Raw genomic sequence first — 14,214 nt, 5'->3', positions numbered from 1 at the left:
AATATTACTGATGTCTCCTTAACGAGCCCCTGAACAGCTCCATATATATAATGTTATAATAACTACATTTTGAATGTAGTATTCTTGATAATTTAAATATAAGAATTTCATAATAAATTGTTTACTACTGTGTACTTTGCTAATCAGCTAACGACCGAACGCAACAAAGTCGTGACGTCAAAGTAACGCTTGCAAAAGTTCTCATAATATTTACATTTAGCAACTTTTAATGCAAGATCAACAGATGACACTAAGGACCGAGATTATTTATAAACTATTTACTTTTTTAAACGTAAAATAAATTATTATAATTAAATTTCTTGAAGTATATTTTTTATTGTGGGGTAAAAAAATAATTTTAGGTAAAATTCATCTTTTACCAAAATTCAATTAAAAATCCTTAAGTAATAAGTAAAGTAATTAAGTTTTAAATTTTTTACTTCGTCACAACACGTTTACAAGCACTATGCTTATCATAGTGTAATTATTGGTAGATTTTCATATGTACAATATTTCTTTAAAAACACAAACGATTTAAATAAAAATATGTTATTGGTGGAAAATTCTCGAGCACCACCAAATAAATTCTCGTTAAAAATCTGTTGTATACGATTTAATTTAATTTTAATAATCGTTAAGTTGTTTAATTAACGAAAAATTTAATGACTGTCAATTCTGAAAGAAGAAGTACATAAGAAGAGTATAGTAAACTAGCACTGAGTGATAAGGGGTTGGAGCAGTGATGTCCTGGATCAGCGTCCAAGCTTATCCGTGTTCTAGGTTCAAAACCCGGGAGAAAACATCGTGAGGAATCCGGCTTGCCTCAGACCCAAACATCGACGGCGTGTGTCAAGCATGCAAGGCCTTCTTCTCTAATTAGAAAAAAATTACGCAATAGACCTAAATGATAGCGCCACTTTTTTTTTTAAGTAGGGCTGCAGCCTCTTTCAAAATAAAATTTCCATATAAGAAAATGATAAGTCAACGTTTACCGAGTTGGCTAATGTTAAAATAAAGTGTTACAATCTTTGTAGCAAAAAGAATCGCATCGCGGAATCCTTGAAGATGCTTGAGCGCTGTATTTCCCTGGAGCCTCGGTTTGTCCCCGCCCACGTGGAGATGTTCCTGACAGCTGCCGGCCAAGACAAGCACGCCGCCTTGCGCCGACTGTTAGACCTGGAGCCACGCAACTGGGAACATTATTTCCGCTACGGGAACTGGCTAAAGGGGAAAGGTGACTATTCTGTAAAAGATCAAAAATAGGCCATTCGTGTCTAGTTTTTTTATGTTATTTTTTTGTATGAGCTATATATAATAATGGTGCAAAACAGAATACTTGAAAACTATTATTTTTGGCCTCGAACCAGGCATAGTCATCTCGGAGACGGTTGTTAAATTAAACGATCGATTCTTCTGGAATTTTATTTTATTTACCAATTAATACAAACCAAACAATAAAAGTATACACAAATATTTTTTTTGCTACCAGAACACTGTTATTTCTTGTTTAATCATACTCAAAAAACTATCCTCAGCGGATGAATTTCTGCTTGGTCATTTCATTAATCTACAAAAGCTAACAAGAAAAATACAATACTATATTTAATGTTGCAAGCAAACATATGTTATACGCAAACATAAGAAACGCGAAGAGAAAAAAAACAGTATTTCATAAATTATAAAAACTAATGGAAAATTAACGTTTAGTACTCATAACAATCAAATAAATAATATTTGCAATTTTCTAAACCGACATAGCAATAATAAAAATAATTAAAATTAATAAAAATAAAACAAATTTTAAAATGCAAGTGATAGCAATAATGGATCACCTATGGTCTATGGATATCACACCTAATCAAAAGTTTTTCTAATCCTCTTAGGTCTGTGGGCTTTATCCCTAAAATACTACCAAAGTGCTGTTCGGGTTTCATATGTAACATCCCGTCGTGCGGCTCTGCCTCCGTTGACGGCCGCCGCTTTGCTGCTGCGTCGGGATGGACAAAGGATGAGATTGCTGCATCTACTCACTAGGTAAAAGATTAGTCATTTCCCTATTTTAGCTCTTTTAAATAGTTACCTGAGAGAGACATCTACAATCTGCGCTTAAAAGTCACTGCAATGACGTCATAACCTAACACGCAGTAACGAAGTAATTCTGGTCACTATGGATATACTCACCCTAAGCTACTGATTGACACATGTGACACTGCAAAAAGTCTGTATCCGACCATGCGCTACCTACGGTAGTGTAGTCTTCGCGCATTGTGGCCCCTCCTGTATTCACTTGATAATTGCGATTCATGCAACCTGCGCGCTTTTCTACGTGATGAACGTCAATCTCCACCATGACCTGGATCTCCATCCACAGCCCAATTGATGAAGTTGCCACACGCCACTCCGACAAGGCATCATAACCATATACCATCAAAATAATTAACGTATGCACTTATAACACATATTTCCTGTGTAAATTGCTAGTCTCAATAAATTAAACGCGGTACTGAAGTTCCTGGGCTCGATTCCCAGTGAAATATTATTTCCGGTTCAAGGTATTGTCGGTTGTAGGTGGCAGGGTGGGCGTGGGGCGGGCGGCGCAGCGGAGCGGGCTTGGAGGCTTAGGACAGAGCTTGCAGGGCGGGCGGCGCGATACACACGGGTAACACAGGTAAGCTTTTAATCTATTTATACATCAATAGGCTTTTACACTAAATAATGCCCTGGGACTTAAATTTATATTACTAAATTCAAACATATATACAAAAAACCACTTCCGAATTGATAATCTTAAATTTTTTGCAGTCAGTTAAAATATAATTCTTTTCTTTCTTCATAGAAAACTTAGATGGACTATCATCAAATCCTTGCGTTGAAATTTACGTCAAAATGTATTCCATTTTCCATACCCTTTATCACGTATCTGATTGCCAAGCTGTCAATCCAAAATTTAATTAACAAAGTTTTATTACAATTTCAGTCAAAATCGACCTGTCTCCATCACAGCCACCTCGAAGTATCGGCACATTCATATCGAACTAACGAATATACAGACATTCACGTAAAGTCCGAATGTCAAACTCTCCCAGCGACAACAAACCCCCAATTTAAACCCACACACAACAAATCCGAGACAAAACTCAAAAGTTGTCCGTTGAAGGACAGGAATGGGCCCGACCCATTCGCTTTGGTTTCTGACCATTTAAAGACTTATTAGGTATAAGGAACATAGATTGTGATTAAAATTAAGTCGTTTTTGGATGAAGGTACTCTCTCGATAACGATAGCTAACCATTGAAATACCGTTTTTATACCAAATTTGTTATATTAAATGGATTTGTAAGAAACTTTAAGTGGTATTAACGATTCGATGACGCAACAATATTTTGAGGTCTGGTCCTCAGATTTCTGTATCTCTTTCTTGATCATTTGTCAATCGAAAACGAAGTTTAGAAATGAAAAAAATAAATAAATAAACAAAAGTGTGTGTACTTATGTAAACGCGTTAGAAGTTATACTTCTTTGGCGTATCGAAAAAAATAACTAAAATGCAGTAGTTATTAACGATATACATATATTAAAATTAATGAAAAAATGAAGTTATGTGAATGAAAATGAAGAAGTATAACTTCAAAAAGGTTACTACGTACATAAGTTTTTAAACTTGTACATAGCGACGCGCAAGTTGTATAAAAGGAACGATGCATGGTATTGGACGAGAACAGCCAAAACCGAGTCGAGTAGAACTGGGCAAACGGGAAACTGCTACTCATAAAGAGATACATATTATTGCCATGAGTGGGTTGCCTTTTAAGAATTGGTATTTTCTTGAGGGATCTATAGTCACATTTGTAATATGTACTTCAATGGGCAGCTGGTTCCACATATTGTTGTGGTATAAAAACCAAATAGTGAAATCGAGTTCGCTATCGCTATTGGGAGCCACAGAGTACGAGGCTTTCTTTACTCCTTTGTGTTAAAAGTATTTTTTTACTATATTTGTTTTTCACTATAACCGGTCTTTAATATTTTTTAAAGCGTTTCATTCATACATATATAAGTTTGAAATATTACATCAGTCTAATGTAAAATATGATTGGTAATGTAATGATAATTTTGTAAAAAATATTTTATTTAAGATTGTAAAATAAAGGTGAAATCGTAAAAATTATTTTTCTTTTATCGTAATGTAATGTATCGTAAATGAGGGTAGCGTTAATTAACAAATTGACTTTTTTACCCGAATTTTTATTACAACAGGTTTTTTTACCCGCATTTTTATTACAACTCTTTAATATAATAAACTGCAAAAACAACTTATTACACTGTTGTTTGTAATAAATGCAATAAAATTTCACAAAAAGCAAGCATCAAATCACCTTGTTTCAGTCTCCCGCTGATTAATTATTGCTATTTTCAATTGCACAAAAAACATTAATTAAAACAAAAATCGTGACCCAATTTCTATTATGTAAAACATTGGCTCTTATATTATCGTAATACAAGAGTTTTTGTGAAAACCAAAAAAATGTCGTCCAATCTTTAGATATGTAAATATATACTGGCAAGAAGAAAGTAAATATGGAAAAATCCACAACCAAATTGGACATTGGACATTGGTCAGGCAACCCGCGACCATAAATTGTCGATAGAGGGTCACTACTGTCTAATACTATTAGTACTAGTACTAGTAGTACTAGTATTTACTGGAACTGCTCTTATACTTCCTTTTAATAATACTTTAAACTGGTTTAGGCGAATGGCGAATAATAAAAATAAAGCTTTCTTTTTCTAAAAATATTACAATTACAATAGAACAAATTCTTAACTGTATTATATGGCATAGGTCTTTTCGATACCCTTCCAAAGGTTCCTTGCTTGTGCGGGTCCATGTAAGGCTTTTATATTAATTTTACTTACTTAATATATAAACAAGTAAATTAATATACACAAGAGTAAGTAATTAAACAAAATTAAGGTTGCCCTAGCAATTTAATTCAATGCCTCAAGAATATGAGAGTTAAAGAATGTTTTTATATATTTTTCTATTCACACAACCAACCAACAACCAAACTCACGTCTACCAAAAGGTTTATTATCTCTGTAATATTATATACGTTTGTAAGTTGTTATATATTAACACATATGTTTTCCCTTTTCGACATGAACCGCACAAATGGCAGTGAAATACGTAGATTTATTAATCTATTCTGATATTCACGATTGAATCATATTGCATTAATTAAATTTAAAAAATATATTCATTATGTTTAGAATTATGACAATAGAAAGTGCAGTTATCACGACGTAGAAAGTCGCGCAAATTACTCAAAATTTATAATACTGCCACAGATTGTAGTTGGATAAGTTTTAACTGGCAATTAGTCGACAGTGATAATGCCATTATGTAAGTACATTTCTGTGTAATGTAATAATCCCTCTCAGTATGTAATTACTATTTATCCAAGAGTATCGCCTTTTCATTGGTCAATTCGAGAGAGAGAATTTAAGAATTGGAATACTCTCAATGAGCACTTAGATGATAAGAGAACTGATATCGCTTTAATAATTAAGTCTTATTTTAGGTTCTTGGTATATAACACATTTACCTACTACAATATATACGGCAGTATTACTTTTCCATGTTTGAATCGCATATCTGGGTTAAACGTAGTAAAATACAGTTTAAATTAATTCTTAAAATATAAATATATAAATACTAAATCTAACCGGGACTAATTAAAATGTGACTATATTTTTATCAATGTAATGATAAAAATATAGTTAAATATAATAATATAAATTGAATTAACAATCAGCTATCTATCGTTTCCGATTTTTGAACGTTGAGTACATGAAACAAAATAAGTATTTAATATTGGACAATCAAAAATATCGGCCAAGGCTTTGAGCCATGTTACGGAACTTTTTGCAATAAAAATATCATCGAAATTAAATAGAAATCAACCGAAATTGAAATGAAGGCGGTGGATTTAATTAAATAAGCAGCGAGATTTGTAAATCTTACGCCTAACAATTCACGGTCATTGTTTATTAAATTCGGTTAACCGCGTAAACAAAACCAATTTGCATCGGCTTAGACGCTTTCTACACTTCATAGTTCCGATAGCGAGTTAACCTGCGCGTGCGCCGACCGCTGCCAACCGTCAAGTGTACACAGTATGTTTACCCTGCCCGAGCTATAAAGACGTGTCACCCGCTCTCGAGACATTCTAGTGAAAGGCCTACGAAAATGCGGGCAATCTGCATTTTCGCGATCTCGTTACTTTCCTTGGCGTTGGCAGATTCCGAACCTTGGGTAGAAGAAGAAGACGTAGAAGATTATAACGATTATCACATCGACAAGCGTGACGTCGAAGGTCCATATGAGGAACATATTCGAGTAAAGCGAGGACACGAGAGGTCCAAGCGAGCTCCGGTGCCCATTCATCAATATGAAGTCTATGAACCGTTTGATGAAGGGTCCTACCCAGCTCCATCTTATCAGGAAATGTTAGCGGCTAGTGCTGAACACTACCACAGATATTTACCCGCAAATACACGGATCGCTCGCCATTTAAATACGCAAGTAAACCCGGGACCTCTCACGTTTGGAGTTAGTCCAGATCCCATAGAAGTTGTTGCAGCACCCGTAAATCTATCTCCCGTAGCTAACACCAGACCAATACAGTTCAGCAATGAACCGCCAGCAGGCGTATTGTTCTATGAACAGAAGGAGGACTTGGCCCCAGCAGCTGGTCACATTGTAATAAAGCACAATCCCCATGCCTCGGCCCATAAACAAGGATTGGGTCATGCGCAAGAAGCCAGTCACTTCGATGCACAAGGAGGCAAGGTATATACACATATTTATTATATAGGTACATATTCATATAAATCTTAAAGGGCCTGAAACACTAATATGTGATACAGATACAAATATGCTTCGAACCAATTTCTATAAATAGTGTTTTACAAATTAGATGTCATTAGCACTTGTTGTCTTTTTGTCTATTTCATTTCATAAATACATGTCTTGGCTAAGTTATAATTAACTTCTCAACTATCCCCGAGGCATATGAGTTACAAGATAAGTGCCTTTAATGACACAAAATATACGCTTAATAAGACTTATGTAATATTTTAATTCACTGCAATAATAATATTATAATAATAGACTTTAATAAAATATTAATTGAAAAAACTACGTTATATTTCAAATTTCAAATAACTTACAGGTTGTCAAAGGTTCCAAAACAGACCACTACGTAGACAAAGGTGGCAAAGGACACAAAACTGACGAGCACCATCGGAAAGAATATGAGGAAGCAGCTGGTAAAAAGAAAAAGCACCATGACCATGCTGGACATAAGGGGAGTCATCAAGAGGAGGCTTTTGGGCAAAGAGGGGCACACTTCGACGAGAAAAAGGGACACAAAAAAGGACACAAAACTAAGGGTATCTCTTTTAATTTTTTAAACATACCGTCATACCTAACTTTATTAACATTCACTGCCTCTATGTATATAATAAGCAAAAATAACCGTTTATGAAGACTAAGGGTTAATAAATATTAGTTCATTGTTTTCCTCCAAAAAAAATGTACCAATTACCAACAACATGTTTACCGCTTAATGTTATGTAATCAAAACATATAAACTTATCGGCAATTGGTCTATTTAAACCAAATAATGTTCACAAAAAATAGATTTCCCCTCAAACTTTCATACCAAATCAATTAACCATAACTTACGTCACTAATTCTAAAAGTCCGCGAAACAATAGTTCGTCCCAAGAGGTCAATCAGTTGGGAACAAAATAACATTATGTAACACCTGTTACACTTTCACTTTGACCGCAAATCTAACAAAAGCGCCGTGCTATAATGGTTGCAATACTCATGCACTAATATGCAATATTAATTGAATGTGAAATTCGTGATTGATTTCAAAACGTTATTGTAAGATCTGTTCTGAAATAGACGTGATTACGTAGACACGTAAAACAGACGTGATCTAGAGCTAAACTTACTACAATTTAGTCCAACTCTAATACCTGAATTCAATTATATAGCATACTTATTATTAGAAGCAGATATAGCTTTCAGATTGAAATATATAGGTCGCACGCACAAGAACTACTTGAGTAATAGCAATTAGCGTTAATAACTGAATCTGAAAATCTATTTTTTATTGATTTCTATGTAAATTAACTAAAACTTTATATAAAGATGCGCTCCATATAAGCAGTCCAAAAAGTTTATTTATCACAATTGTTTATGGCACAAATTTTGGACAATTGCTAGCGATCTGTTTACTTACTACATCTGTTTAAATCACAGATATTATTATTGACAGTACAGATATTAGTAGCAAAAGTGTGAAGCCTTCTTTTATATGACCAAGCTATTCCTAACCAAATCACAGAACATATTCAAATAAATAATATATAGGAAATTGGAGACCCCTGGCCTCAGGTTACTAAAGTCCCTAACATAGTCCCTCGATTTTTGAGTTTTAGAACTAGATCAGACTGTTTTTGTCAAAATGTTTCACTTTGCCAAATGATAAATTATTATACACATAGAAAAAACGCCAGTTTGCCTACTAGTAGGGCACCGAGCTACTAAACAAACAGTGCCCTAAAGATTTTAACAGAAAAACGCAAAATATTTTTACAGGCTTCCATAACAAATATCATAAGGACGAATTCCACAAGGAGCATAAATTCTACGACGACTTCCACAAGGGAGGTGAACATCATCGGTATGGTAAATTCAACGCACGACACGCAACCAACGAAAGTGGAAAGAAAAAAGCCCACCACGTAAACGCAGGCCACGATTTTGTGGAGAAAGGCAAAAATGGATACAGGTAGGCATTTTTTGTTCCTGCTACCTGGGAAAGGGTCTATTTGTTCACGCGTCATTCAATTATTAAATATTACGGGTTTATCGCCGTCGCGAAATGCCATACTTGTTTTTAAAGATATTTTTTTGTATAATTATACAAAAAAAATATCAAAAGGATTCTTTGGAATTGGAAGTTTTTAATTTTTTTTTTATAGTTTTGTAGTTGCACCAAAAATGAAACTATCAAAACTATTATGTATACTTATCGGTTAGTGCTATATTAAATAATGGGTTGAGAAAGTTTAAGCTCGGGTAATACTTGGTACAGGGACCTAAAATGCAATTTTTTGCCAACAGCAAAAAGGGACATGTGGATGCTGACCATCGGGGCCACAAGGGCAAATCTGGACATGATGAACATCATTCACATCACTCGCAGCACGGCAAGAAGGGAGGCAAAGAAGGTGGCTCTCATTGGGCGTATGCTAAGAAAGACTAAGATAATATAAAAACTAGTATTAAGTGATTTGTACCCTGTACTAAAAATGCGCTTCTAATTCGTTCATTCAGTTTTTGTGACTGTAATTGTAATGTTTTGTCTTACGATGACGTTTGCCTAGTTATACCTATATATCCAATGAAATCATTATTGCATCTACAGAGTGGTCCTTTAGAAACCTGCTTCTATCGACAATATTAAATAGAATTAAGCAATCTTATTATTGCGTTGCGATGGGTAATGTTTCTAAGGATGTCATAATCGGTTTTATATTTCCGTTATTGATTTGTCAGTAGGTTACCATTTAATACAAGCAAAAATCATTATTGAAATACAGCTTGCATGCTTACAGCTATGTTTATAATCCCTTTCGGATGATAAACATAGCTTTAAGCATAAAAACGTGTTTACTTTATTGTCTGAATACTAATTGTTGTAATGTTTCTATAACTTCAATTGTAAACTAAAGTTATTTGTAAAATGGTTATTAACGGTAACTAGTAATTGGCGGCAAACGGACAATGAACCCCTATCATAAAAATATATAAGTTTATATCACTAAGCCGTGATTTCAGTTACTAAACAGTAAGCAAAATACATATATTGTTGTTCGGCAATATATAAAATATTAACTTTGACAATGATAATAATATCATTGTCAAAGTTTTCCACTATCGAAACGTTATTTGTATGGCGTTCAACTCCCAGATTCAAACGAAGTATAATTGTTCTGGATTGGACCAAGTTATCGCAGACGGTTCGAGAATAATTTTTTATCTACCGTGACCATGCTTAAACGAATGTAACTGAAATGTGTTAGACGCACTAAGCAAAAATCTTGAAGGGCTTCAACGCATTAGGAAAAGCAATGTCTTAACGGAACCTGATAAAGTGGAGTCTATTATAGTCATTCTACACACACTTAATAATCAGATGAATAGAAAAATACCTAGCCTTGATAGTAGTACCGCGCGTATGCCTTCAACAATTTCTACAATAATTTATTTGGAGCAAAACGTTGCGTCGGTTGATTACAATTGGTTGGCAGTGTCTCCTTCACAATTAAGTGACAAAATTCCTTTCTCTACTGTACTTCTCTCGCTATTACGCCTAGTGTTCAGTCCCCTGAAACGTGCTGTATTGAAATGTAAAATACAGCCGTATTTCCTAATCTAATTAAAAATTGTCTAAGTAAGTACTTATTGTATTGGTCACACAAGCATAATGGCGGCTGTACTCGCATCGCAAGTTAAAGGTTTCAACGAGTAAAGCCACCAACATTTGTAAGTATTATTAGATAATAGATTAGATAACGGGTTTTATATTTTTGATATTGTCATAAAAACGTTCCTATTTATTTGTTTTTTATTTATCCTCTATCAAGGCAAACTAAATACGCTTACTTTAAAAAAAATCGCGAATCTAGATATTATTGAATAGTCTAGAGTCGTGGACAACGTTGGCTTTCCTGTTTAATTCAAAAAAAATAATAATTTAGGTAACACAGCATACACTTATAATCGTCAATAAACAAATACATATCAAATGCTATATACCCCCGTTAAAATAGAAATTTAACGTGGGCGTGGAACTGACGAGAAGAACTTGCAATAAACTTTACTATATTATGTACATATAGCATTTCAGTTTCAGTCACTATACGATAAGCAAATTTCTTACTCCTTAAAAGTACGATTCCACATAATATGTCAAATCAAGCCATATTTTTAGCTCCTATATTAAGCGCTTATTTCTAACTGCAGATCTGAGGCTTACAAATTCGTTCATATGTTAATGGGTCTAGATCTCGAATATAGAACTATTAACATACGCAGAAATAAAGTGCGTTTAGGATGTGATATCAAACATTTCATGTAAATAAAAGAAAAATTAGCCTCAAAAAATTTATTTTCAACAGTGGTACTAAAAGGGGGGTAAGCAGGGTACAGGTGCACCTTTCTTTGGGTCAAAATACATGGTGAACACAGATACTTTGTGGTGTGGCCGTCGCGGGAAGAAGACTCTTTGACCGGCATCATCGATGAACTCGCTATAGTCCATCGACCACTCCAGCTTCATTCCACACTTCTCACACATTTTGGCTCTGTAAAATTGTAACACATACAGGTTATGTTCACTAGGCCAAAAATTCTATACATAACACCTAAATTGTTGATGATATTTTTGCTTGTTAAAATATATTTTTCATTGGACCTAAACGCACGTTTCAAATCGTCATCATACATGTTTGTTGCCATGGTTACCAACCATTAAAAAGCGCGTACAGTTACGTTACATTATACGTACGTATAGTGGCTGACAGCGATAACGTGCACGAGCGGCAACCGCATCTCCTCAGCGTACTGCAAAACCCTCCGTAAGAGTAAAGACCCCACGCCTTGTGCTGCCACCTCCGAAGATGTCGCTAGTACTTCCACCTGCATTATTCTCTTTTGATTTCTCTTATAACCCCCAAGTTAAATTTAACCTGATTCTTACGATTATTTTAGATCCTATATAATAAATTTATATTTAAGTTTTCAGAATGTCATGTGTGAAGATTTTTATAAATAATTTAAGTCAAAGGTTTCAATTTATGTATAAGATATTTACGGAAAATAGTGTACCTTTCCCATTCTAAACTGCTGCGACTTAAACCGACTTGAACTTGAAACCGAACCTTAAATGGCAGGATCGCCATGTAAGGACGGGACTAAATAAGAACGATGTTCACAGTTCGAAGATACATTTAATACTCCCAGCTCAAATACAATGCATGAGAATTTATACTAACATAATTATTAATATGGATATAAGGCATAGGTACGCCACAATAGTGAAATAATCTTCTAAGAGATTTTTAAGAAAAATTTAAAAAATAACTCCCCAATAATCGGATACTATTAATAACCTGGTGTAAATAAAATAAAAATCAAAAATATTTATAATTCGAATTGAATAAAAAGAACTCTCATAACTTCAAAAACTGAAAGGAGTATACAAGTCATGCACTTACATCATACAAGTACGGCACATCGTACTTCTTAAACAGATTGGGACTCCGCAGACAGTGTGCTATGAAGTACATCCGGTTCCTTTCCGGACGCGGACTCGTAGAGTGCGCCCATTCTTCCAACTCATCTATGGCCCACGGGTAGACCCTATTGGCAACACATACACCAACCATCTTTCGTTCATTTGTACGTGGTATGTACTCGTATGCTATAAAACGATCACCTGAGGAAAGATTTTAAATAAAAGTCTTATCGGAAGTAATTAAAGGGTAATACTTAGATAATATATTATAAAGATATAGAAATAGTTAAAGGGACTGTTTCACAATGTCCGGATAAGTTCCAAATAAGCTATTTATTACGTATTAGCATAGGTATTAGGTAGGTAGGTATAGGCATTAGGTAGCATAAACAGTATTTTTACGTTTCACGACTGTCAGATAGCGCTATTCGTTATGAAATGCCAAGTATCTTATTCGGAACTTTTCTCTTTTGAATAATTTATGTGTTGAATAGCTATTTGGTACTTTATCCATATATTGTGAAACAGGCCCTAAATGTAATTAAAAAATTATGCCATAATTTTAACACAGATTACACCCAAAATCATGACCCCTACTTAAGTACTGTACCAGTTGTATAAATCGGATGAATTCTTTTAAACTATAACTTACCAGAGAGTGAATATTTATCAGTAAGGACATCAAGATAGCTACAGTTGTGACACATCCAGAGTCCCACAACACTTGGCTCGCGTGGCCAATAGTGGCTACAAAGGAAGGAACGTATCAATTTGCCATGTTTGTTGGTTCCTTGTTCGATTGATACATTGCGGATGTCAAAGCACTAAAACAAATACAAAGTTCTACTATTAGGATACTCTCTTAATTTTAAATTTTACCAGGTTTCAGGTGGTCAGTTTCATCGTTTCTTAACTTATTACCCGAAATAAGAGTACCTACTGTACAACAACAAATTCATCAGGAACAACAGTTGGCTGTAGCTTTCTTTAAATTCAATCATTAACCGCTGATGTGCATCAACATGAAAAGTTGAAGAATTTTTACGCTCTTTCATAACTCAGAGACATAACTAGACATAGTTATGTCTCTGAGTAGTATCGTCTCTGAGTAGTAGTAGTAGTTTAAGGAGTACCAACGGCGGCCAATTTATATCTGATTTATCAACCATTGAAATCGATATAAGATTTATAATTTTGGTATTAAAAGATAGTAATACTAAACTGGTCTCTTCTCTGGGGTGTATAGACAAACATCGCATGGCGACGGTTTCCTGAATCTCTTGAATTCCAAATTGCACACCTGGCGTGGGATCATTCGCAAAACGTTATTGTTAAGCAACCTGAAGAAATTCATTTTGTCTATTTCATTTCCGTATTAACATTTTTTTGTATTTTTTATATAAATTGAAATTAATGAGGCATTTTTTCTGCTAGAATATTATGACGAATGACATATTAGAATGACATTTTATAAAAACATAGTTTATGGTTTGATAGAAATACAACAGAGACAGAAAAGGTTTTTACATATACATTTTAAAATGTATTTTAATAATATAATTTTATATCAAACACTTTTACATCTAGAATATTAAATAAACGACAACGACAACATAATGTACTAGTGACTAACTAACTTGTTCAGAAATGAAACGGAAAAACTGTCAAATTTTAATTCAGTCCCGAGGTCATTGTACGAGTTTTCATTCAAATTTAATAAACGAAATCTGGATATCGATAAGGTCACGTGAAAATATAAACTGACTGGTTTTTTCGACGCCATGGTATGAATTAGCGATGCATCTCAGCTGTAGGCTGTCAAAAGGCTCGC

General features: G+C 34.3%; 3 protein-coding genes across 3 annotated transcripts in view; 2 read left to right on the top strand and 1 right to left on the bottom strand.

Annotated features, from left to right (window-relative positions):
* LOC111004289 (protein O-mannosyl-transferase TMTC1-like) overlaps window positions 1–3,445 on the top strand; it is a 111,993-nt gene extending 108,548 nt beyond the window's left edge. The window contains exons 12-15 of the mRNA XM_045632140.1: window positions 1,035–1,234; window positions 1,884–2,034; window positions 2,569–2,668; window positions 2,978–3,445. Of these exons, the coding sequence (XP_045488096.1) occupies window positions 1,035–1,234; window positions 1,884–2,034; window positions 2,569–2,668; window positions 2,978–3,214 (688 nt within the window). The 3' untranslated portion in view covers window positions 3,215–3,445. The remainder of the gene's footprint in view (window positions 1–1,034; window positions 1,235–1,883; window positions 2,035–2,568; window positions 2,669–2,977) is intronic.
* Window positions 3,446–6,155: 2,710 nt separating this feature from the next.
* On the top strand, window positions 6,156–10,704 carry LOC111004300. Its single transcript, XM_022275286.2, has 4 exons — window positions 6,156–6,853; window positions 7,236–7,455; window positions 8,678–8,870; window positions 9,206–10,704. The coding sequence occupies exons 1-4, from the start codon at window positions 6,251–6,253 to the stop codon at window positions 9,345–9,347; spliced, it is 1,158 nt and encodes a 385-aa protein (XP_022130978.2). The 5' UTR covers window positions 6,156–6,250; the 3' UTR covers window positions 9,348–10,704.
* A 543-nt stretch (window positions 10,705–11,247) lies between these two features.
* On the bottom strand, window positions 11,248–13,818 carry LOC111004286. Its single transcript, XM_022275261.2, has 5 exons — window positions 13,606–13,818; window positions 13,036–13,207; window positions 12,364–12,584; window positions 11,655–11,785; window positions 11,248–11,451 (listed from the first exon to the last, which is right to left on the bottom strand). The coding sequence occupies exons 1-5, from the start codon at window positions 13,735–13,737 to the stop codon at window positions 11,271–11,273; spliced, it is 837 nt and encodes a 278-aa protein (XP_022130953.2). The 5' UTR covers window positions 13,738–13,818; the 3' UTR covers window positions 11,248–11,270.
* Window positions 13,819–14,214: the final 396 nt, after the last annotated feature.

The sequence above is a fragment of the Pieris rapae genome, chromosome 18, assembly GCF_905147795.1.
Source record: "Pieris rapae chromosome 18, ilPieRapa1.1, whole genome shotgun sequence".
In the NCBI taxonomy this organism is placed as follows: Eukaryota; Metazoa; Arthropoda; class Insecta; order Lepidoptera; family Pieridae; genus Pieris; species Pieris rapae.
This window is presented reverse-complemented; position numbering and strand designations above follow the sequence as displayed.